This window comes from Hyperoodon ampullatus (assembly GCF_949752795.1).
Source record: "Hyperoodon ampullatus genome assembly, chromosome: 14".
Taxonomy (NCBI): Eukaryota; Metazoa; Chordata; class Mammalia; order Artiodactyla; family Ziphiidae; genus Hyperoodon; species Hyperoodon ampullatus.
In genome coordinates this window covers 34,432,674-34,456,058 of record NC_136927.1, presented here as the reverse complement: position 1 = coordinate 34,456,058, position 23,385 = coordinate 34,432,674, and the positions used below count along the sequence as shown (strand labels likewise).

Genomic DNA, 23,385 nt, shown 5'->3' with positions numbered 1-23,385 from the left:
TTTCTTTGAAGGCCTGGATACATAGTCAGAAGATACTAACTCAATTTAGAATCATTCAGAGGGTTTTCAGTGTTCAGGAAAATCTCTCCTGTGGTGGGCAGAATACAGGTATCCCTTGGAGAATCTGTGGACTTAGTTCAGACCACTGCAATGAAGTAAATATCACAGTAAAGCAAGTCAGGCAGATTTTTTGGTTTCCTAGTACATATATAAGTTATGTTTACACTATACTGTAGTCTATTAAGTGTACAATAGCATTATAGCTAAATGAACAACTGTACACACCTTAATTAAAAAATACCCATTGCTAAAAAATCTTAACTATCATCTGAGCCTTCAGGGAGTTGCAATCTTTTTGCAGTAGTGACATCAGAGATCACTGATCACAGATCACCATGACAAATAGAATAATAATGAAAAAGTTTGAAATATTACGAGAATTACCAAAACGTGACACAGAGACATGAAGTGAACAAATGCTGTTGAGTGTTGCCACAAATCTTTAATTTGTAAAACAACACAATATCTGCAAATTGCAATAAAGCAAAGTGCAATACAAGTGCCTGTGATGGTCCCGCCAAGGTCTCCACCTCCTAATCACCAGAACCTGTGAATGTGTCAGGTGACATGGCAAAGGGGAATGAAGGTTGCCATGGCATTATGGTTGCTGATCAGCTGACCTTAGAATAGGGAAGGGATCATAGATTATCCAGGTGGGCCTAATGTAATCACAAGGTCCTTACAAGTAGAAGAGGGAGGCAAGGGAGGAGTCAGAAGGAGATGCAATCTGAGAAGGACTTCACCTACCATTGATGGCTTTGAAGATGGAGGAAGCCCATGATGAGAACAGCTTCTAGAAGCTGGAAAAGGCAAGGAAATGGGCTCTCCCCTAGTGCTCCCAGAAAGAAACACAACCCTGCTGACATCTTGGTTTTAGCCCAGTACAATCCATGTCAGACTTCTGCACTCCAGAACTGTAAGATAATCAGTTTGTGTTGTTTTAAGTCACTAAGTTTGCATAATTTGTTACAGCAGCAATGGGAAACTAATACACCCTCCTTCCTTCTTCACCTCTACACCCACTCCTGTCTCACTCACTATTCAACATATTGAATGGGTGTGTCCCACTGGTGAGTACTTGGCGTATAGGAATGAACCAAAAATAAACAACCCCTCTTCTCAAGAGGGAAGACAGCCACTAGGACAATAATTACACACTTCCCTTTGGTACTGCTTGAATTTACTGTTTGATCCTGTGAAGATACTACCTTTTCAGGAACTAAAAAAAAAATACATACACATTTAAAAAATCACTTAAAGAAATGTGTGATTACAAACTGAAAATTATGAAGAATGAAACATGTAAGGAACTAGGAGAATGTGTAAATCAGAGAAGTTCTAACTGGGGAGAACACTAAAGATTTCCCAAAGAAGTGATGCAGAGATGATGAAGAAAAGAGAAGAAGAGTTTGCAGCATATGCAAAGACCCTGAGGTCAGATAGAGCATGATCTATTGGGGAAACTGAGAGATCAGTTTGGCCAGAGTGTGTCTCCCAACAAAAGCCCTCTGTCTGAGAAGAGGTATTACAGGACATTTAGGACTGTGGTTGCAAACTCAAAGGCCAATCAAAGTCAACCAAGTACTGTTAATGTGTGAAAAGTCCTGGGTGTAGTACAGTAGGGAATGGTGGGAGTGTGGTGAACTGGAGAAAATGGCCCATCTGAGGGGGGGAGCTGCTACCCATCTTCTGCCCACTGTTGCCAGGGGGGAATGCAGGTCCAATGTTGCCAGACTTTCCTACATTTCAATAGAAGCTGGAAATCTAGGTTTTTATGTGAAATATCAAATTTTTAAACATTGGCACCTAATTTACATGAACACATATACACAGAGCTCCAGCCAAATAAAGTCCATTTGTGGGCTGGCTTTGCCAATGGGCCACCTGTTTACAACCTCTGTCCCAGAACTTTGGGCCAGGAAGGGTCCTCAGAGATAACTGAGACTGCACTTCCTGCCTCCCACACACCTGGTCAGTTACAAGTGTTGCAGGAAATCTTCATAGAGCATCAAAATTGGGAATGATTCATATTATTTAATATGAAAGTGGATTCAAGTTGGTCTCTGTAATAATATCTCCCTTTCATTCACTTGTATTCCAAATATTGCTTTGAGGGGGTGGGGCGGCGGCAGGGTGATAATTATGGTGGAGAATTGGGTCAATAGCACACAGACAGGCTGGTTATGGCCAGCGTGAGTTGTATGTGTCAGGGGTGGTCATGGCTGTTGGCGCTGGGGTCTCATACTGTGCATGTAGCTTAGAGAAACCAACCACGCGCTTTGGGAGGAAAACTAGCACTGGCGGATCTAGTGTGGGTGAGGTCACCACCATCCACCCAATGGATGTGTTCCAGAGTGAGGGTGAGAATAGACATGGGACTCTGCCGATCCCTCCCCTGGTCTCATTCCCCTGTGGCCCTGATGGTGTTAGCGTCTCGCCTTGCCGAGCCCATTCTCTCTCCTGCATTGTCCATATTGCACACTCGGAATCCCTGCATCTAGTTGGCATTTATACACAGAGGCTGCTTTAGAGGGGCGTTGCATACCAAGTCACAGATGCATTGCTTTGGGGATGTTTTAAGGGATTTTTCAATTTTACCTTTCTGTGATTGATTGTGTTGACTTACAGGCTGTTGGTCCCCAGCCTCCATATCAAATGTGATTCCACTTCTCTGCAGGTCTCATTGGAATCTAGGTTCATCCATGGAAGGGACTGTCCACCGAGTTATGTCATTGAAAACCTCCTTAGAGTGGGGGTTACAAGCCAGACCTCCCGGGTTTCGATCCTGGCTCTACCTCTCACTAGCTTGTAGCTTCAGGTACAAATTTAACCTCTCCAGGGCTCCGCGTTCTCACTATAAAGTGGGGAAGTGGGAATGATGATAATGGTACTTAACAGGGTTGTTGTCAGGGTTACATATATATATGTATGTATATGAATATGTATATGTATATCTATATATACAGACACACATACTCATATATATGACTACTATGTATATATCTGACTAAGAACCAAGCCCTGTAAGCTAGATATTCATATGTCATGACTAACATTTATGTCCTGGCAGAGCAGAGAACCCACTGCTCAAGTCCAGTTACCTCATTTTTATACAGGAGGAAATCAGAGAGGTCATGAGATTTGCCCAGAGGCACACAGCGAGTTTTTGTCGATAGTGAGACTTGGACCTAAATTTCTTGAGGCCATTGGAGGGCCCAACCCTCATTCGCTGGCCTTCACTGATGAGCCAGCCACAGCCCCACCATCCCCTGCCCCACCATGGACTGTGGCATCAGGGGGTGAGGAATGGCTGGCATCTTTCGTATTTAGCACATCTATCTGGAGGAAAAGAGCTGCAGCCTGTCCGCCCAGGCTCAACCACTCGGGGTATGAGCTGAGACCTGAGTGATGAGAGGAAGCAAGCCCCGAGGAGGATTTGGGGAAGGAGTTTCGGGTGGGGAACAGCGAGGGCAAAAGTCCTAAGGTAGGAACCACTTGTGTTTTGAGGGTCGGTCTGAGTGGGTGGGGCGCAGGGAGGAAGGAGGAGGGTAGGAGGATGTGGTCGGGGACACGGTCATGCAGGGCCTTGCAGGCTGGGGTGAGCGTATGGACAAGAGGTTAGAGCGGATCTTTCTGATCATCCAAGGAGGCCAGAGTGCCACTTGGGGATAAGCACTGATGCCCCAGGGTCTGGGGAACTGGGACTCAGTGACAGGAGATGCTGGTGTCAGGCGACTCTCCCCTTCAGGGGAGGCAACTCAGGCCAACAAGTGTCTCTGTCACTCTCCCTGGGGCCAGTGCTGACTCTTGGGAAACTGCAGGCTTCCCAGGGGTTTGCCTTGGTTGCTTCACCCACAGCCTGCATTCGCTCCCAACCAGGCTTCCTACTTTGACCCCACCTGCCCTCATCCCTTCCACCCTGTTTCTGAAGAAGAGGGAGAAACACTTTCTGGCAGAGGCCTGCAGGGTTTTCAAAGGTGTTTTTGATAACACAGTGCAATGTTGAAGGGGCGCAGATGTCTCAGGAGAGTAGCCGCTGTGTTTAGCTGGCGAGGCTGTGGAGGCACAGATCTAGGTTTGCTTTCCTGCTGTGCTGCATGACAGCAATTTGTTCTTGGGCAAGTTGGTTAAACCTCTCAGCCTCAGTCTCCTCATCTGTAGAATGGGGGTATCAGTTGTGCCCACCTCCCAGGGTTGTTGAGAGAATTGAAGGAGCTGTGTAGGGGGGAGCTGAGCACGATGTTGGCACAGTGCAGGTGCCCATGATTGGCAGCTGGGGTTCTGATGCAGCGCCGTGGTTAGTATCAACCAGAGTTCTGCTGAGCCCTGCTTGCTTGACCATGAACTGCATAAAACCACCTCAGAGGGGCTTCCCTGGTGGCGCAGTGGTTGAGAGTCCGCCTGCCGATGCAGGGGACACGGGTTCGTGCCCCGGTCCGGGAAGATCTCACATGCCGCGGAGCGGCTGGGCCCGTGAGCCATGACCACTGAGCCTGCGTGTCTGGAGCCTGTGCTCCACAATGGGAGAGGCCACAACAGTGAGAGGCCCGCGTACAGAAAAAAAAAAACAAACAAAAACCACCTCAGATACCTCCAGTGTGGGCTCTGTTAGACCTCTCTCCACAAACGTGGCTGCACATCAGTTCCTGGGCAATTAGTTCAAGAGACTGATGGCCTGGCTTCACCCCCAGCAGCTCTTGACTCAGTGGATCTGGGGTAGAGCTGGGGAAACCTGTGTTTTTATCTAGTGTCTTGGGCGACTGTGAAGCTGCAGGGCCAGTCAGCAAGCTGGCAGGGATTGGAAATGGTTGTCAAGGGTCGTCTACACAGGGGACGCTGAAGGAGTGGCTGTGTCTGAGCTGTGCACCCCCGTCTGCTCTGGGTGGGGGTCTAGAGGGGGGTGTCTGGGAGCTGAACCTCCACCAGAAGAGGGAGGGAGCTGGGGTGCTGCCCCTCTGCAGCCCCCTGGGAGCTCAGAAGGGCGGGAAGCGTGAGTCAGAGAGGACTGGAGGGTCCTGGAGATTCTGACGCACACTTTGCAGTGAGGGCGTCTGGCTCATCCCCCAGTTTGCTGACCCATCGGTGCAGGCCTTGTGGTAGGAAGACTTCTCAGGTTACCTGGTGGCTGCAGGGGTTAACGAGGGGCCCCCCAGTCTTGGCTCCTGGGGATCCTGGGCTGGGAGTGAGCCCACCCAGAGACTGGGGTCCTCAGACCATTAGCTGACTCTCCTGGCTGAGGAAGTAAAGTGATAGTGGGGCATTTGGGTCCCTTTCACTCCTAAGTGATGCTGTGACAACACTCAGGCACTGAGCAAGGCAACACGAGGACATTTGGGCTCCAGACAGACAAGGTTTTCATTTTGGGGGTGGCTTGTGTGCTAGATGGAAAAGAACAGAGTCCTGGTCTCAGCTCTGTCATATTCTCATGACATGATCTACAGAAAGCCACTGACCCTGTCTGAGCCTCAGTTTCTTCATCTAGAAAATGGACAACTGCACCTACCTCACAGAGTGGTTGTAAGGAATAAATGGGTTAGTTCATAAAAAGCTCTTAGCACAGTGCCTCATGACGTGTTAATGCACAATGAACACAAGTGCTACTTGTAAGTTACATTTGAAATTTCCACTAAGCCCCCAGCCATTCTAAGTGAAACCAAAGAAGAAAGTATAGGGTAACAGAAAAAGAATGGTAGCTATTAGTATGCATAATAACCATGCCCATGGGTATTTTATCTTAATGCATTTTTAGGCATGGCCAGTGAATCTACAGCTGGCTGTTTAGAGATATTCATCTTAACCCCAGACCAGGATCTACAAATGCAAATGCCTAGGAGAGCCTGGCAGGTAATAGAAAGGAGTGAAGTGGGCTGGGAGTGGCAATAGGGAGTGGTGAAGACTGCGGCAAATTGGAAAGCCACAGTATCCATTCAAGGGAACAGCTGTGATTCTGCCACAGACAATTGATCCCTTGGGAGAATGTCGACCCAGTGTTACCAGAGGTCCTTGGGTGTGTCCCTCCCCAAGAGAATCCAGAATATAAACATACTATCATACTAATGATAGTATGAATATTGAAGATAATGATATAAACAGAGAGAAATGGTTGTAAAAGTAACAATAGGTAACATTTTTGTGTACCTGACATTGTTCTAAATGTTTTATATATTCACTCATTTAATCATCATAACAATCATAGAAGTGCTTTTATTATACCCATTTTATAGATGAGGAAACTGAGGCATGGGAGTAGTTAAATGACTTGCATATGGTCACATAGGGCAGAGCAGAGACTTGAACTCAGGCAGTCTGGCCCTGGAGCCCATTGTGTTATTCTGCTGATTGACGCTGCAGGGGAAAGAGGAACTGCTTTTGCCTGGGGAGCTGGAGGCAGTACTCAAAATAGAGGCAGTGCTTAACTGGGCTTTGTAGGATGTATAGGAGTTGGACAGCACAAATCCAGAGGACTTTGCTGGCTGCAGGGGTGGGAGTCACATGAGGACCAGGGACTGAACAGCTCTGAGATTCAGAGGCAATTTGGCTTTGGTACCAATGGCAGACTATGGCTGAAATGGCCTCAGATGGTGTTCAACCCTAGGAGCTAGGACCAGCTACCTGACTTGTAAAATTATGCAAAATGAGAATGCTGAGCCCATTGTTCAAAGGGAATCCTTTTGCACTGTTGGTGGGGATGTAAATTGATACAGTCACTATGGAGAACAGTATGGAGATTCCTTAAAAAACTAAAAATAAAACTACCATATGACCCAGCAATCCCACTACTGGGCATATACCCTGAGAAAACCATAATTCAAAAGGACACATGTACCCCAATGTTCATTGCAGCACTATTTACAATAGCCAGCACATGGAAACAACCTAAATGTCCAATGATAGATGAATGTATAAAGAAAATGTGGTACATATATACAATGGAATATTACTCAGCCATAAAAAGCAATGAAATTGGGTCATTTGTAGAGATGTGGATGGACCTAGAGTCTGTCATACAGAGTGAAGTAAGCCAGAAAGAGAAAAACAAATATCGTATATTAATGCATATATGTGGAATCTAGAAAGATTGTACAGATGAACCTATTTGTAGGGCAGGAATAGAGACACAGATGTAGAGAACGGACATGTGGACAGAGGGGGAAGGGGAGGGTGGGACAAACTGGGAGATTAGGTTTGACATAGATACACTACCATGTGTAAAATAGATAGCTAGTGGGGACCTGCTGTATAGTACAGGGAGCTCAGCTCGGTGCTCTGTGATGACCTAGATGGGGGGGTGGGGGAGAGGGAGGTCTAAGAGGGAGGGGATATAGGTATACTTATAGCTGATTCACTTCATTGTACAGCAGAAACTAACACAATATTGTAAAGCAGTTTTACTCCAATAAAAAAAAATTAATTAAAAAAATATTTAGAAATTCAAGATCGCAACATCAGAGCATTAAATCAAGCACAGGGCCCTCCTCAGTATAGTCCCCATGGGACTGCACAGGTCACACACCCATGAATCTGGCCTGGCTGGGGGCTGAGGGGTTAAGCTGCCATTGGGTAGCTCCTTCCAGCCACTGAGGCTGGACTGATTAAAAGGACTTGGCAGGGCTTCCCTGGTGGCGCAGTGGTTGAGAGTCCGCCTGCTGATGCAGGGGACACGGGTTCGTGCCCCGGTCCGGGAAGATCCCACATGCCGCGGAGCAGCTAAGCCCGTGAGCCATGGCTGCTGAGCCTGCGAGTCCGGAGCCTGTGCTCTGCAGCGGAAGAAGCCGCAGCAGTGAGAGGCCCGCGTACCGCAAAAAAAAAAAAAAAAAAAAAAAAAAAGGACTTGGCAGTGGGGTAATTACAAGGCCAGGAAGCCATATATGGTCATGAGTCCAGGTTCTCCTCCAGGATGAGGGAGCTGGGCATCAAGTCCCCTAAGAAACAGCACCAAGGTTTAGGGAGCTCAGACCAGGAAGACATCTTCGTCCCCAGAGTCCAGGGGTCAGAAAAGCAAGGTATTAATGTTTCTGAAGCAGCCCTGAGCACATCAATCTTCAGATGCCCATGAGCCTGGAGCTTGGATTGTTTTCTTTGGCACAACCTCCTAGGATAATTTATTTTTATCAGTAAAACTTGGAAACTGTTGAGCCAAGCAGCCACATAGGGAGAAGCAGATTCTCAGAGTCTGTGTCTCACTTTCCCACCCTTGTGAGGTGGAAGACCAGGGCCACAGTCATGGTCATGCCAGTGTCTTTGTTGTGAAAGGGAGGAGGTGGGAGAGGCTGAAGGCAGAGATGGAGAATGAGGAAATCATGATGGGAAAGAGGAGTGGGCAGTAGTGATCTGGGGTTGCTATGTGCACAGCTGTCCTGATTCTTGCCTTGGATCTGAATGGGCCCAGGTTCAGCTACATAGGTAGTTTTCCTCAGATTTTCTCTCCTTCCTCTTGCTCTGATCAGAACCTGGTCCCTTTGGTTTGGAGTGATGTCTGTCAAGGGTTCTGACATCAGCCTAATTGAAATAATTCATACTAAGGTGTGAATGACTGAGTGGCTTGGTTCATTGGTTCCTGGTCACATTCACAAAGAGCCTATTAAGGCAAGTGAAGGCTCCCAGAATATATGGAAGAACTCCTTGAGGGAGTGGGGTAGGGGCTTCGCTCTGTCTTTCCTGCATTCTATCTCCTTGTCACACTTTTAAAAATAAAATGTAGTGGGCACAGGGAGATCAGCTTGGTACTTTGTGACCACCTAGAGGGGTGGGATAGGGAGGGTGGGAGGGAGACGCAAGAGGGAGGGGATATGGGGATATATGTATACGTATAGCAGATTCACTTTGTTATACAGCAGCAACTAACGCAACGATGTAAAGCAATTATACTCCAATAAAGATGTTAAAAGAAAAGATCAATTTCCAACTTTTCATGCCAATTTATTGACAAATTAGAATGAATACATGGCAGTCATTCATGAGTAAACTGATTTGAAAAGAAGATCTAAATGGATTATTATTAGTCTTTAAAACTAAGAACTTTAACTCAGTAACTTAATTTCCAAGGTTAAGCTACACAGATAGTTTGTTCCTGTAACAGCTTAGTGTCCACCATCTTTCATTTAAATACATCAAGACTATTTTCAAGGTTTGATGACAACCTCTAGTCATATAAACTATATGCCACAAGAGTTTGTCTATTTCAAACCACTTTCCTTTTTGCTCTCTTGCAGAGCTAGACATTCCAAATAATAAATGCTGACCAAACCTTCATACGGATAGCTGCAATATAGCATTTCATTCCAAACACCTGTTAGAGCATAATTAAAATATCCTTTAAAAATCAATCTTTTCTGAAACTATGCCACTCAAAAATTGGTGTTTATGAAGCAATGCTTGTATGATTTCAGTTGCTTCAAACTGTGCCCTCATGCTGGCAGTGAGGTTTTTTGCCTTTTGTTGCCAATAATAAATTATAGCCCTGAAATTATAAAATATCTAACTTCCTCCACAACTAATGTGATATATTTGTAAGACTTGTGTTAAATAATGTTTGAAAATAATTTCGTGTGTAAAAAAGGAAAAAAAAGTGTAGTGGGCAGAGCATGGGCTCTGGTATCAAGCAGACCTGCATTCAAATCTCACTCCTCTATTCCCTACCTGTGTGATAGCAGGAGCAGTTATGACCTAGAACACGACTTCAGCCTCTCTGAGCCTCAGTTTCCCCAGGTGGGTGATGGGGATAATCAATGACTCCTTCATGAGGTTGTTGGATTAAATAAAAAGATTTCTGAGCCCAATAACATAGAGTAGGTCTTCAAGAAATATCAATTCCTATTCCCCATTCCCTTCCTCTGACCTTAGAAAGCAAGTTCCTAGAAGGTTAGGCCTGTGTCATGGAATGACTTGGTGAAATGTCATAGAAAGAGTCCTGATTGCATTGGAACCAGAGACCTGATTTCAATGCTGTGTGTGCTCTTGCCTTGCTGTGTGATCTAGGGCAAGTTGCTCACCCACTCTGGCCCTAAGTTCCTCTTCTGTAATAACATGAAAGTAATATGTCCTACCTTCAGGATTGAGGGAGGGGAGGTAAAGGAGATAATACATGTGAAACAATTAGCTTAGGGCCTCCACTCCCCTTGAAAAGTCAATTCTCTTCTTAAAATTAAAAAAAAAATTTTTTTGGACTCAATTGTCCTCCTCAAGAAAATGAAGATAATGCCTCCATGGCTCCCATTTCACAAAGTGCCTCTGAGGTCATATGAAATAATGTGGCCATTGGGAATAAAGGCCATCAGGAAAGGGGAGAGGACAGTGTTAATATCGTCGTGAGACGTGGAGAGATGTTTCAACCTTCCTGGAGATCAGACACTTGATTTCCAGATGGTGACCCATGGGGTTGCGTCTGACAATTCAGGACACATGTTTCTTTCTCTCCCTCCCTCCTTCCCTCCTCCCTTCCTTCCTTCCTTCCTTCCTTCCTTCTCTCTCTCCCTTTCTCTCTCTTTCTTTCTCTCTCTCTCTTTCTTTCTTCCTCCCTCCCTCCCTCCCTTCCTCCCTTTCTCCCTTCCTTCCTCTTTCTCTCTTTCTTCTGTTTAGCCGTGAGCAAAGTTATTTTTTTTTTAATTATTTTTTTTTTTTGCGGTACGTGGGCCTCTCACTGTTGTGGCTTCTCCCGTTGTGGAGCACAGGCTCCGGACGCGCAGGCTCAGCGGCCATGGTTCACGGGCCCAGCTGCTCCGCGGCATGTGGGATCTTCCCGGACCGGGGCACGAACCCGTGTCCCCTGCACTGGCAGGCGGACTCTCAACCACTGTGCCACCAGGGAAGCCCAAGCCATGAGCAAAGTTATTAATGGGCCCTTGGCAGAGCAAGTTAATTTCTTTATTTCCTAATTAGGAAAAAGGGCAAGCACTGCACTAGTGCTGGTGGCAGTCGTTCAGCGTGGAGAACCTTGAACTGACCTCGGGGTAGACAAATTCAGACTTAAAAAAAAATAGTACGTTTCAGAATATTCAGTGAGCTCAGCAAATGAGAGTCTAGGCAAAGGAAGGAAAAACAAAAAAGAAAGTCAGAGGAGAGGACAAGAAGGGAGGAAAGATTTGGTTGAAGTCATCTTTCCCTTTCACTGAGACTAGTGGGAGTCAGAGGCAATGTCTGGAATCCTTGGATGAAACAATTCCACCACCATGATCTCCAGTGGCCAAGAGAGGTAGCTGGTTCGAGAAGGCCATTTTGGTAAAATAATCCACTGCTCATATTCTAGGAGTACTCTTTTGATAAGACAAACAATGCCCTGCTGATCTAAACTTATCAGTCATTTACACTTTAGCATGAATTACTTCAACCAGGTTTATTCTTTGATACTTGACTGAGATCATTAGCTAGCCGCCTGACCATTAGAATGGGGTTCTCCAGAGGATGAAGGGGCTTATGTCTGTCCAGTGGCTGATGGGATAAGCAGTTCTTCTCCTTCGTCCCCTTCTTCTTCTTCTTCTTCTTCTTCTTCCCCTTTTTCTTCTCCTCCCTCTCCCTGCTCCCCCTCCCTCTTCTTCTTCTCCTTCTACTCCTTTCTTGTAGGGGAGCTTCAAAAAATTGTAACTTATATCCTGGTACTCTGAGAGGTACTTATGTCCTTCCTGGAAGGCAGTCTCTTGCCTGATCATTCCATCTCTAACAAGGCTAATAATGTCTTTTCTTTTTTCTTTATAAAATTTATTTATTTTTGGCTGCGTTGGGTCTTTGTTGCTGTGCGCAGGCTTCCTCTGGTTGCAGGAGCGGGGGCTACTCTTCGTTGCAGTGCACGGGCTTCTCATTGCAGTGGCTTCTCTTTGTTGCACAGCACGGGCTCTAGGTGCGTGAGCTTCAGTAGTTGTGGCAGGTGGGCTCAGTAGTTGTGGCTCGTGGGCTCTAGAGCACAGGCTCAGTAGTTGTGGTGCACAGGCTCAGTTGCTCCGCGGCACGTGGGATCTTCCCGGACCAGGGCTCGAACCTGTGTCCCCTGCATTGGCAGGCAGATTCTTAACCACTGCACCACCAGGGAAGTCCCTAATAATGTCTTTAAAATAGATAATTTGCAGTAAAACTATTCTGTATGATACTGTAATAGTGGATACATTTCATTATACAGCTGTCAAAACCCATAGAATGTACAACACCAAGAGTGAACCCTGATGTAAACTACGGACTTTGGGTGATAATGATGCATCAACGTGGGTTCATCGATCATTACAAGTGTACCACTCTGGTGGGGGATGCTGATGGTTGAGGAGGCTGCTATGTCAAGGGGCAGGGGCGTATAGGAACTTTGTACCTGTGCTCAATTTTGCTGTGAACCTAAAACTGCTCTAGAAAACAAAGTATTTATTTTTAAAAGTAGACAGTTCCTAATAAACCTAAGTTTGGACCTTGTTAGGAAAACTGTTTTTTCTTTTACTCTTTTCATCTACATCCTTTCCTGCATCCTCTCGGGAGGAGTGGATTGAGATATGGAGCAGGGTTTGAAACCCAGCCCAGCTCTCTGCCAGTGGTGGGCAAGTCTCCTCCCCTCTGGGACCCTCAGTTTCCCCATCTGGCAAATGGCACGGAGCTGTGGAAAAGTACCCACAGAACACCTGTGTGGGGCTGTTTCCAGTGGGTCACTTTTCCCGTGTCTTTCAGAGGCGAGTCTGGAGCTGGGAAAACTGAAAACACCAAGAAAGTCATCCAGTACCTGGCCGTGGTGGCCTCCTCCCACAAGGGCAAGAAGGACACAAGTATCACGGTGAGTGGTGGTTCCTGCTCTGTGGCCACGGCTTGGCAGATGGGCCTCCGGGCTCGTGGGTTGACCGAGGGAGAGACAGCACCGTTAAGAAGGCCAGGACTTGGCGTTGTAAGGACTCAGGGCTGTGTTTCACTGCCCCTCCCCAGACAGCTCACCAGAGGGATGTTTTTCCTCCTGGGTGGGCCCGTTTGGGTCTAGGTGATTTCTCACTTTAGCCAGGATCATCTCCCGAGGGGTCCTGTCCTGTGAAATGAGAGGAGGAGTCTTGATTGACATCAAAGCTTCTCACCCGTGGCACCAAAGTCATTTTGGACTGGGTAATTGTGGGGCTGTCTTATGCCTTGGAGGATTTTTAGCAGCATCCCTGGCCTCTCCCCACTGGAGGCTGGTAGCAACCCCTGCCCTGAGTTATGCAACCAAGAATGTCTCTAGACATTGCCAGGTGCCCTCTGGGGGGCACCATCACCCCTGATGGAGAACTACTGCCTGAACTGAATCTCTGTAAATACCCTAGTGTTGAGGGACACCTGTCATTCCTCCATGTGTCCCTCAGATGGGAACCCCAGGGGATGGGAACATTGGTGTCACTCAGCATATGGGCTTTGGTCCAGTGCCCTTGACTGAGCATCTACTGTATGCCAGGCACTGCCAGGATGGGGTCCAGCAATGAGGCTGAGAGGCACTGTTATTCTAGCTACTGAGCTTTTGGACTCGTGGGAAAGAGAGATAGTCATCAAATAATCATACAGATCATCAAATAATCATACAGATCAACCCATGATGATGCAGTTTGATTAAGGGCTTAGAAGGAAAAGAAGAGCAGGTTTCTAGAATCATCCCTTCTTGGGTCCATCCCTCTCTTCCTCCTCCGTCTTAGCCCTGCCTCGTCTGTCCCAGAGGAGGCGACAAGCAATGGGGCTGCTTGAAGGACCTGCCAGCGCCTCTGTGTGAAGGTTTGGGGTGGGGGCAGGGGAATGGCAGAGCGGAGGCCTGAAGAAGGCTTGGGGTGTCACTGGTTCCTGCCACTCTGGATCTTGCTTCTGGGGCTCAAAGGCAACACTGGAGCCGCCACAGAGACCAGTTTGTCTGGAGGCCCTCGGAGATCTCGGGTGGACACTGGTTGTAGCCTGGGAAACCTTCCTCCCTCAAACAGACGCAGGAAACCCACACTGTCTCTGGCACTGGGTATAGGCACAAATAGCGCCAAAGTTCACGTGGCAGTTAAACACCACTTCCCACCACCTTTCCTTTTCCTAGAATAGTGATGATAAGTAATAGTAATGCTTAATGATAGTGACTGATCTTTATTAAGCACCTGCTATGTGCCAGATACTTTTTTCTCTGTGTGTGAGAACACATCTCAGACAGCGTCTCATGAGACACAGTTTTAAAGAGTGCACCTCAGCCCCAGCAATTAAAAAACTTTGAAATGTCTGGATCTCTAAGAAATTAGAAAAGAAAGCAGCAAAACAGAAAGGAAATTGAATCCAAGAAAAGTTGCTGCTTTCCTAGTTGGAGAATCTTGGAGAATCCAGGCTGTCTGAGCAGGGGGATTGAAATCGTATATTCTCCAGACCCTGATGTACGTGTGATGGAAATAACACTGACATTTGTTTTATACTGTATTGTTCAACCACAGCAAGGCCCATCTTTTTCCTACGTGAGTAACTGGGAGTGTTTTCCTGGTGTGTACGGGAGGCACGGAGTGTGTTTAGATGTGCATGCTCCTGTCGCACCCACTGAGCCCCATAGCTGATGGTAGAATGGGCTAGATCCCTGAGTTTCACAACCCAAACCTACAAACTCACGGAAACACCGTCCTGCGCGTGTCCGATGTCAGTGTGGGGCGTGGGGCGCGTTGCCACCCACAGGATCCATTGGAATTCCCAGGGTTGACCTCCAGCTGGGAATGGATTTCCTCAGTTCAGAATGGATCCCATTACCCTTCCCACCAATGTGTCCACCACCGGTAACCCTGACTGGAAGGCCCTGGAGACGTCTGTACCGTCTGGTTGAGCCTTTTAGGACCTTCTGGCCCTAAAGCTTCCCTGGCTTGATTGACAGTCAGTTAATGGCACTGCTGTGGCATGCCTCTCTCCCCACTCCCTGTCATCATCCCTAAATATCTCCCCTGAGCACTGGTGTGTCCCTGTGCATGTGTGTGCAGTGCGTGTCTGTCTTTGCATGCCGGTTGCTTGACCCAAGGCTCCAGAAACGGGAGTCTTGGTGTTCATGATGCACTGGCTTTGGTGGCACGGTAAGGCCCCAGCTATCGCGACGCACAACCGGGCCCTGCTCAAACCTCTGCATGTGTAAACTCACCTCTAACTCAGAGCTTGGGGGGCTGGCATATGGGTCCCAGCCTGGGAGAGACCCTCAGCTCAAGAGATCCTAGCGTGTGCTACGATTACATTCAATCCATCTTAGTTAGACCTCGGTGACAGTGTCATGGATGAATCAGAAGGAGAATCATTCTTCTTGTATGGGATCTGCTCCTGTGTGACTTTGGCCAAGTCAGTTAACTTCTCTGGGCCACTGTCTCATCATCCATAAAATGAGTGGTTTGGACCAGATCTTCATGTTCAGCACTCTCCTGAGAAGGATCTTTTGGCCCCAGCAGCTAGAACTCCCATTCTAGGAAGGGAACTTTTTTCTGGGGATATGGGGACCCCAAGTTTGTGTTGACAGAAGTGACCCCATTAGTCTTCTTCCTACTAGTCAAACAAAGCCCTTTGCTCTCATTGTAAATTGCCACAAGTCCCAATTATGGGGATTCCACTGTGGCTGGGATTTTCACAGAGATGACACTTTTGTCTTCTTTGCGAGCTGTGAAGGAGGAGGGCATGTGAATAAATAGACACGTAAATCAGTAGCTTCCTGTTCTGTTCCTTTAGGGACAGCCAGCCACGATGCCCTCCTGGTGTATAGAGGAGCAGGGAGAAAGCTGTGCACTGCCTTTTCCCTTCTAGAACCTTTCCCAGCTTCTTTTTAGCCCAGCCCAACTGCCCTGAAAAAGAGGACAGGGGAACCAGCAGAGAAAACAGGAGAAAACCCTCAGGACCCATACTTCCCAGGGTCAGCCTGGAGGAGGAGCTGGGTAGGAGAGCCGCTGAGCCAGTCTGCAGCCGCCGTGTCGTGGGGATAGGCAGAGAGCAGCTCGATGCTTCCTGGCATGATATACCTTGTTGGCCCTTTCCTGCAACAATTAATCACGTGACCGCGTTTGTGCACAGGAGCCCCCTCAGAGGGGGCCGATGGGCTGTGTACAGTCTCAGCTGCATTTAACCTGATGAATGGAGCTCAAGCAACCTGCTTTGAAGCTTTGTTCTGCAGTCGGTTTGAAGTATTCCCGGTGGGTTTTGCGCATTCCTTACTTGTCTTCCATAGGAGACTTCAGAAAACTGGTCCTGAGAAAGGAAAAATTGCAACTTTAAAAAATTGCACTAAAACCATCAGGAGAAGGGTTGTAGTGATTTTCCTTGAAGAAAGCTGCTTGTCAAACATAAGCAGCAGCAGGACTGCCGTGTACAGCAGGGCAGGCTGTGCACTGCACAACTCCATGGATTCACTATGATGTAAATGACATCCTGGTGTTGTACAGTGTGGCAGTTCTCAGTGGCAATGATGTCACATAGATGAGCAGGCCCTATCTAGGAAAAAGTGGCCTTCCTAGGTGATGTCCTTACAGATGTCCTGGCTCTAAGAGAGCTCAGACATTTGTTTCTCTTCTGAAATCCTTGAGTAAATCTGGACATTAGCATTGGGGGTCTCAGATGGGTAGGTGACAGGATAGGAGAGAACCCATGGGTTAAGGGCAGAATTTTGTGACAACATCTGTCCATGGCAGAGCTGTCAGTGTCTACGTCACTTTCTCCAATAACTAGATGTGAATGAATTTTAGGGTGAGCTGGAAAAGCAGCTTCTACAAGCAAACCCCATCCTGGAGGCTTTTGGCAACGCCAAAACTGTCAAGAACGACAACTCCTCACGATTTGTAAGTAGCAAAGCCACATGGGTTTTCTGGAAAAGGCTCGGGTCCCCTGGTGTCACCTCTTGCCTGAGAATGCGGAGTATGTGTGTGCAGGGGACGTCTGAGGCTGAAGGGATGGAGGTGTGCATTGCAACAGCATTTTGCTCTGCATCTCCAGTTCCGTCTTGACCTTACAACCCTGCAAGTGCTCCAGCCACTCACTCCCTCATTCATTCACTCACTATTCATTCAACAAATATTCATTCAGCATCTGCTATATACTAGGCTCCCTGTTAGAATTTGACATTCATAACTCATTCAGTAAATATTTACTGAGCACCTAGTAAGTGCTAGACACTTACACCCAATACTCATTTATTTATTCAGCAATACATGCATTGAGTACCTACTATGTATCAAGCACATGCAAATTTCAACAAACATTTATTATGCACCCACTGTATACAATCATTCTGGCAGGCATTTTTACACACACCATTCTCTCTCTCTCTCTTCATTTGGCTCATTTTCATTAAGTGCCTACTGTATAGCAGACCCTGAACTAGACAGCAAACAATTCAGACATGGTTCCAGCCTTCACAAAGCTTGTGGCCTAGTTGGGGAGCCAACAGTCAATGAGGCAGGACTTCCCACACAGGCTTTCCCAGGTTCCAAGGGCCCCCGCCCCCACTTTCTCACCTGAGCCTAATGGGGGCAGGAGAACCCTGAACACAGGTGGTTGATGACACTTAGACAAAAATTATCTTGTTGTACAAAAGAAGTGGGGACCTTCACTGCATAGGAGAGTCAGAAAGATACTTTTTTTTTTTAAGAGGAATGATGCTTTTTTAAAAAATTATTTTATTTATTTATTTTTGGCTGTGTTGGGTTTTTGTTGCTGTGCGTGGGCTTTCTCTAGTTGAGGCGAGCAGGGATTACTCTTTGTTGCGGTGCTTGGGCTTCTCATTGCAGTGGCTTTTCTTGTTGTGGAGTGTGGGCTCTAGGCACGTGGGCTTCAGTAGTTGTGGCATGAGGGCTCAGTGTTTATGGCTTGCGGGTTCTAGAGTGCAGGCTCAGTAGTTGTGGCACATGGGCCTCGTTTTGCTCCGCAGCATGTGGGATCTTCCCGGACCAGGGCTTGAACCCGTGTCCCCTGCATTGGCAGGCGGATTCTTAACCACTGTGCCATCTGGGAAGCCCAGAAAAATACTTTGATGAGGAAATTTGGAGGAAAGACTGCGTCTGAATTCCTCTAGTGAGGAGGCCCCTGCTGATTTGTGGGTGCCCCTCTGAACTGTCAGTCACCAGATGGGACCCTGTGAAAAACTCTTTGTAGAAACCTCTGCCCCGCCCACGTAGAGCTGCTCTGGAGGTATCTGTGTCCTGCATATTCACACGCATGGGCTCCAGCCTTGTCAACCCCAAGACCCACTTCTTATTACAAGTAATTATGTGGTGTTCCCTTTCCTTCCCTGAAAAATTAGAGTCATAGATAACATCACCTACTACACACATCAGATTAAAAAAAAGTAGCACAATGCCCTTGCTATAATACAAAGGAGAAATAAAACAATTCATAATTAAAATGTGCATTTCGGCATATCAGTTCTCGGGCCAGACCACATATGAAGACACAATGAACTAGTCAGACACTTGCATTTATATCCAGAATCACTGTGACCTTGACAGCTACAAATGCAGGCTGAGACAAAGGGGGGTTCCTCTGGGGACTGAAGCCATGGGATGGGATTTTCCAGAATGATGACATACTCTTTGGAAAGCTCTGAACCAAAGAACAATTTGCTCTCGAGTTACATGGATATGACATTCCTACATGAGAACAACATTAACATTTTTTGTGTGTTTTTATCTAAAACACCATTAGGGTCTAGGCTCAGCTAATTATAAACAGGTTTTTCACCTCCGTGAGTGTCAGGTGGGACGTTTGGAAGTCATAGGGTAGGTGGCTAATGTTTGGTGTCTGGGACTCTCTTGGTCATTGCAGGATGCCCAGCGTCCTTGGCCCCTGTCCACTAAGAGTAGTAGCTACCTACCACTGTCACGTAACAATTCCAGTCCCTCCCCCAGATTTCCAAAATCCCCGTGGGGTTTGTGTTGGCCGCACCAAGAAGCACTGCAGTTGTGCGTTGTAACCCAGTGCAGAGTTTTTAGGATGTCAGTAAATGTGAGCAAGTTCAAAGTGAATCCCTAAAATGTCCCCACTCACTGGTGCCCCAGGCCTTCTCGGGAGGAAGGCAAGATGGCTCTGGGACCAGCAGGCTCCTCTGTTACAGTTGCAATAACGTTCATTGTCCTGAATCATTCTACTGTCTGTTTCACTTCCTGATGGAGAAAGAGTGAGGGTTTTGTCGAGGCCCAAGCAAGCCTAGGGGATGGTGCCTCCCACCATGTAATCACGGGTGGGTGATGGCGGTAAGGATACGATCCTTTGTCAGCTGTTAAGAAAGCAGGAAAAGGGCCGGTGCTGCCAGATGCGGGACCTGGCTGTCCTTGGTTTTGTGGTTCGGCTGAGGCAGAAGGCAGGTGGATTGGCATCTTTTCCAAGTGGAGAGATCTGATGGGCCCCGGGGCTGGGGGCATGGCCCAGCCCTGCCTACAGAGCCTCCTATGCAGGGCCTGCTCAGATAGCGTGGCTCCCTGGCATCACTGCTCATGCTCACCTGCCCCAAAGAAGCCGTTTAATTCGCAGCTGGATGAACTTGGGCTTGATTGATCATGGAAGCCCAGCGTGTTTCTGGGCAGGGGGGTAGTGGGGGAGGCCTCCAGCCACTGGGCGTGGCAAAATGTGCCTTCTACTCATGGCTCTACCTCTTAGGAGCACTACCACACTGGGCAGGTCCCACTAGCTCTCTTGGCCTCAGTTTCCCCACCTTTAAAATGGGGAGAGCTATGATGGGCTGAGGGTCATTGCAAGAGCAAGTGAAACTGATTTGAGAAAGTGTTTGCTAAGTTCTCCTGTCGCCATAAGGCCCTTGATCTTCCCAGCTCAGGAGATGCTGGCCTGTGAGATTCTTGAGTGTTTGCAAGAACCTCTCTCTGGTTTTCTTCTTCTTCCCTTGAATGCTCCCTGACTTCTCTCTCCCCACTTGCCTGCAGCATGAGGGTGAGGGGCTGAGGCTGGGGAACCCACCATGAACTGTGTTTTCCTGTTGGCAGGGTAAATTTATCCGCATCAACTTCGACGTCACGGGTTACATCGTGGGAGCCAACATTGAGACATGTATCCTTTGCTGAGCCTGGGCCACCTGGGACTCCCACCCTTGGTCCCACCAACCTCCTGCCCAGAGCCTGAGGGGGGCACAAGAGCCACCCCTCTCTCCCCAGGCGCTTGGGTGCCATCCAGAACAAATCTCCCCTGGGGTTGTTTTCCCTTAACAGCAAGCCTTGTAGTGTGGTGGTCCCCAGGTTTGGGGACCTCAGGCCGCCTGTGTTTGATTCTGAGTGGACCTCTCCCTAGCTGAGCGACCTTGGGCTAGTTACTCAACCTCTCTGTGCCTCGTCAGTGAAATGGGGATGATAATAATACCTGCCTCATAGAGGTGTCGTGAGAATCAAGTGAATTAATTCATGTAAAGCTCTTAGAACCGTGACAGGATAAGGGCTGGTTGAGCATCAGCTATCGTGAGAACTTCGCTTCATCCTTTTCGAGCCAGGGTCCAAGGCTAAACCCGGACCCCTTGTCCTTCTTAGGAACAGGGCAGCTTCAGCCCACAGATAGGACATCAATGGAAACAGAACTTTCCCAGAGGAGCAGCCTGCTTCTGGCAAAGCAAGCAGGAAGCTGTTTCTGTAAATCTAAGGAATCAGAATTCCACCAGCCCACCAGCGCCACCTGTGCTCCTTAGCATCCCAGAGGGGGCTCAGGGCATGGCTGGGGTCAACTGACCAGGCCCCATCCCCACCTCCCAGAGCTGGGCAGAGATTAAATGAGATACAGCAAAAGACACCCATATTCTCCTACGGGGGGATAGGGAGACCATAAATAGCCTCATGTGGGCTCAGAACAGGTATGGCCACCAGCTGAGTTCTGGTTTTCAGAAGTTTCTGGATTTGGGAATTGCAGATGAGAGTTTGTGACCCTGTTTAATAAGAGGCGTTGGGAGGAGAAATTAGTCTACATGACCTGACATGACAGAGCGGAGGAGGGGGGACACAGTCTAATCCAATGGATTTGGGAGCGCAGAGAATTTTGTCATAGTCAAGTAGAGCCTGGTTCTTACATGGGGAAATCCACCTGATACAAGAGCCCAACCACCCATGTGCCTCCCTACCATCCCCTCCCCCCATGACAGACTAGCTCTCCTTAGATTGATTAGTGGGTCATGTTTACAGTCTCCTGAGGCTAGGCAGCTAGTCAGCTCGGTCAAGGTCACTCAGCCAGCCAGAACTGGTACCCAGCTCTTGAAGCCCAGCCCCTTGTCTGGGGTGGTTTTGGCCACCGCAGACACTTGGCGTTGTCACTTGCTAGCTCTGTGCTCCTGCGAAATTGAGCCTTCCCCGAGCTTCCCTAGGCCTCAGTTTCCCTATATTGAAAATGCAAATAATATTCGCACTTAGCTTCTAGGATAGTTTGTGAGGTTTAAATGAGAAAATGCACGTCAAACATTTAGCACAGGGATTAACAAATCATAGAGGGTGTAATTATTTTTACTCTGTAATATCTAAAGACAGCTCACTCTGCAGAAGAGGAGTTGGTGATGGCTGCTGGGGAAACATCTCATTTCATGCCCCTCCCATAAGTCTTTCATCCTGGAGTCCTTTGACTCCTGTCTTTTTATGCTCTTTTTCCCCACTCTGTTCCCCTCACTTCTCCTCGGCACTGGGGCCTGCCAGCAGCACCCAGTGGTCTCATTTTGGATCTGTGAGCCAGAATTGGAAGGTCAACTCATGTGGACCAGGCGTGGGTGGCTTGACTCTGCCCCAGCAATCAGACTCTTCAGAACACTCCAGGGAACCTCTCCCGGGTCCTGGAGATTTCCCCTCCAGCAGCTGGTGTGACACGGATTGGGGAGGAAGGTCATGTTCCCACAAGAGGTACACGTGGTATCCCTGGGATTCTTAACTCCTCCCAAACCAGATCTGCTAGAAAAGTCACGGGCGATTCGCCAAGCCAGAGACGAGAGGACGTTCCACATCTTTTACTATCTGATTGCTGGAGCCAAGGAGAAGATGAGAAGTAAGTGATGAGCAAGGACGTGTGTTGGGAGATCTCAGCCCTCCCTTTCATCATGATCCAGGGTTAATCGATCAGCTGTTAACACAGAGTCTGAGATCCTGCCAGGGAAAGAGCTACACATCTCTGGGCAGCATCTCGTTTGTGTGAGTGAGTGTGGCTTCTGTTCAGTCATTCTCATTTACTGAGCGCCTACTATGTGACATAGTAGATGTCCATTTCAGTTAGGCATTAAATAATTAATTAATCAAGCCCAGTTAGAACTGGACGACATCAAGTCCAAATAGACACAATCTGTGCCTTCCAGGAAGGGAGAAAGACAATTGCCATATTTGCACGTTTACAAAACTTGCACGTTTACAAAACTTGCACGTATTTAGGAGGCATTCTGATTTTATGAGGAATTTGGAAGGGCAGTGGAACCAAGCACTTTTCATTATTCCTGTTTTGAAAATAACTTTGAATTGACGTTTTTGTAGGGCAGGGGTCACCTATATTTTTCTGTAAAGAACCAGATAGTAAATCTCTTAGGTTCTGTAGGCCACACGGTTTTTGTCACAACCACTCAGCTCTGCTGTTGTAATGCAGAAGCAGCCATAGGCAATGCCTAAACCAATGGGCAAAGCTATACTACAGTAGAATTTTATTTACAAAAATAGGAATGTGCTGTAGTTTGCTGCCCTCTGTTGTAAGGAAAATATTTTTCACATAAAAACTATATACTGTATACCAGACTCCAGTAGGAAATTATACATTCTAGGCGTGTAGAAGAGTTAATCTACTAACTGCAAAGAATATATAAATCACAGCTGAATAAAGGAGTATACCAGTCAATACAAGTACATAGTATGGTCTACATTCTAGTAATAAGTTTAAGTCCTAAATTTTAGGAGAACAGTACAAATTTTGCTTCCCATCAGTTTTGTGACCCGGGGTTAGTTATTTTGCTTAGAAAATTACCAAAAGGATGTGGTGGGCTGGTACCTTTGCTGTGATGAGGTGTATTGCAATGTTCCACCACTAGGGGAAGCAGCGTTCCTTATTTAATCTTGCTTGGCATCTGGAGCAATTTTGGATAAAAGGAGGGAGGCGGAACGGATGTTAGACAGTGGCACATAGGTAAATTAGCAGTTATAGTGCAGACACGATGGCGTGGCCCAGAGAGAAGGGTTTATATTTTTCTTCCACCTCTTTGGCACCAAAGTCAACAGTTTTGTTGTTTGGTAACCTGGGTTCCTGTTTTGTGCTCTGCGGCCGGTCTCCCAGAAATCAAGAGAGGATAAAGTCAACAGCTGAGATCCCTAGGAACCACTTGTATGCTTGATGATAGATCTGGGGAGAGGTTAGGCTTTTAGGGGGTATCAAATATTTCCACATGTATCCATGGTCTGGATAATGAAATCTTGGCAAAGACTCAAA

The 23,385-nt window shown here is 47.4% G+C and overlaps 1 protein-coding gene across 2 annotated transcripts in view; it reads left to right on the top strand.

Moving 5' to 3' along the window:
- The window catches only part of MYH11 (myosin heavy chain 11), a gene marked incomplete at both ends in the record, with an annotated part of 109,230 nt that overhangs the window by 34,056 nt on the left and 51,789 nt on the right, over nt 1-23,385 (top strand). Inside the window, 5 exons of one of the 2 annotated variants that reach the window (XM_079719526.1) lie at nt 12,700-12,802; nt 14,442-14,462; nt 16,704-16,796; nt 19,950-20,013; nt 21,871-21,969. In XM_079719526.1, the coding sequence (XP_079575652.1) occupies nt 12,700-12,802; nt 14,442-14,462; nt 16,704-16,796; nt 19,950-20,013; nt 21,871-21,969 (380 nt within the window). The remainder of the gene's footprint in view (nt 1-12,699; nt 12,803-14,441; nt 14,463-16,703; nt 16,797-19,949; nt 20,014-21,870; nt 21,970-23,385) is intronic. The other variant, XM_079719527.1, reaches the window with a different exon arrangement.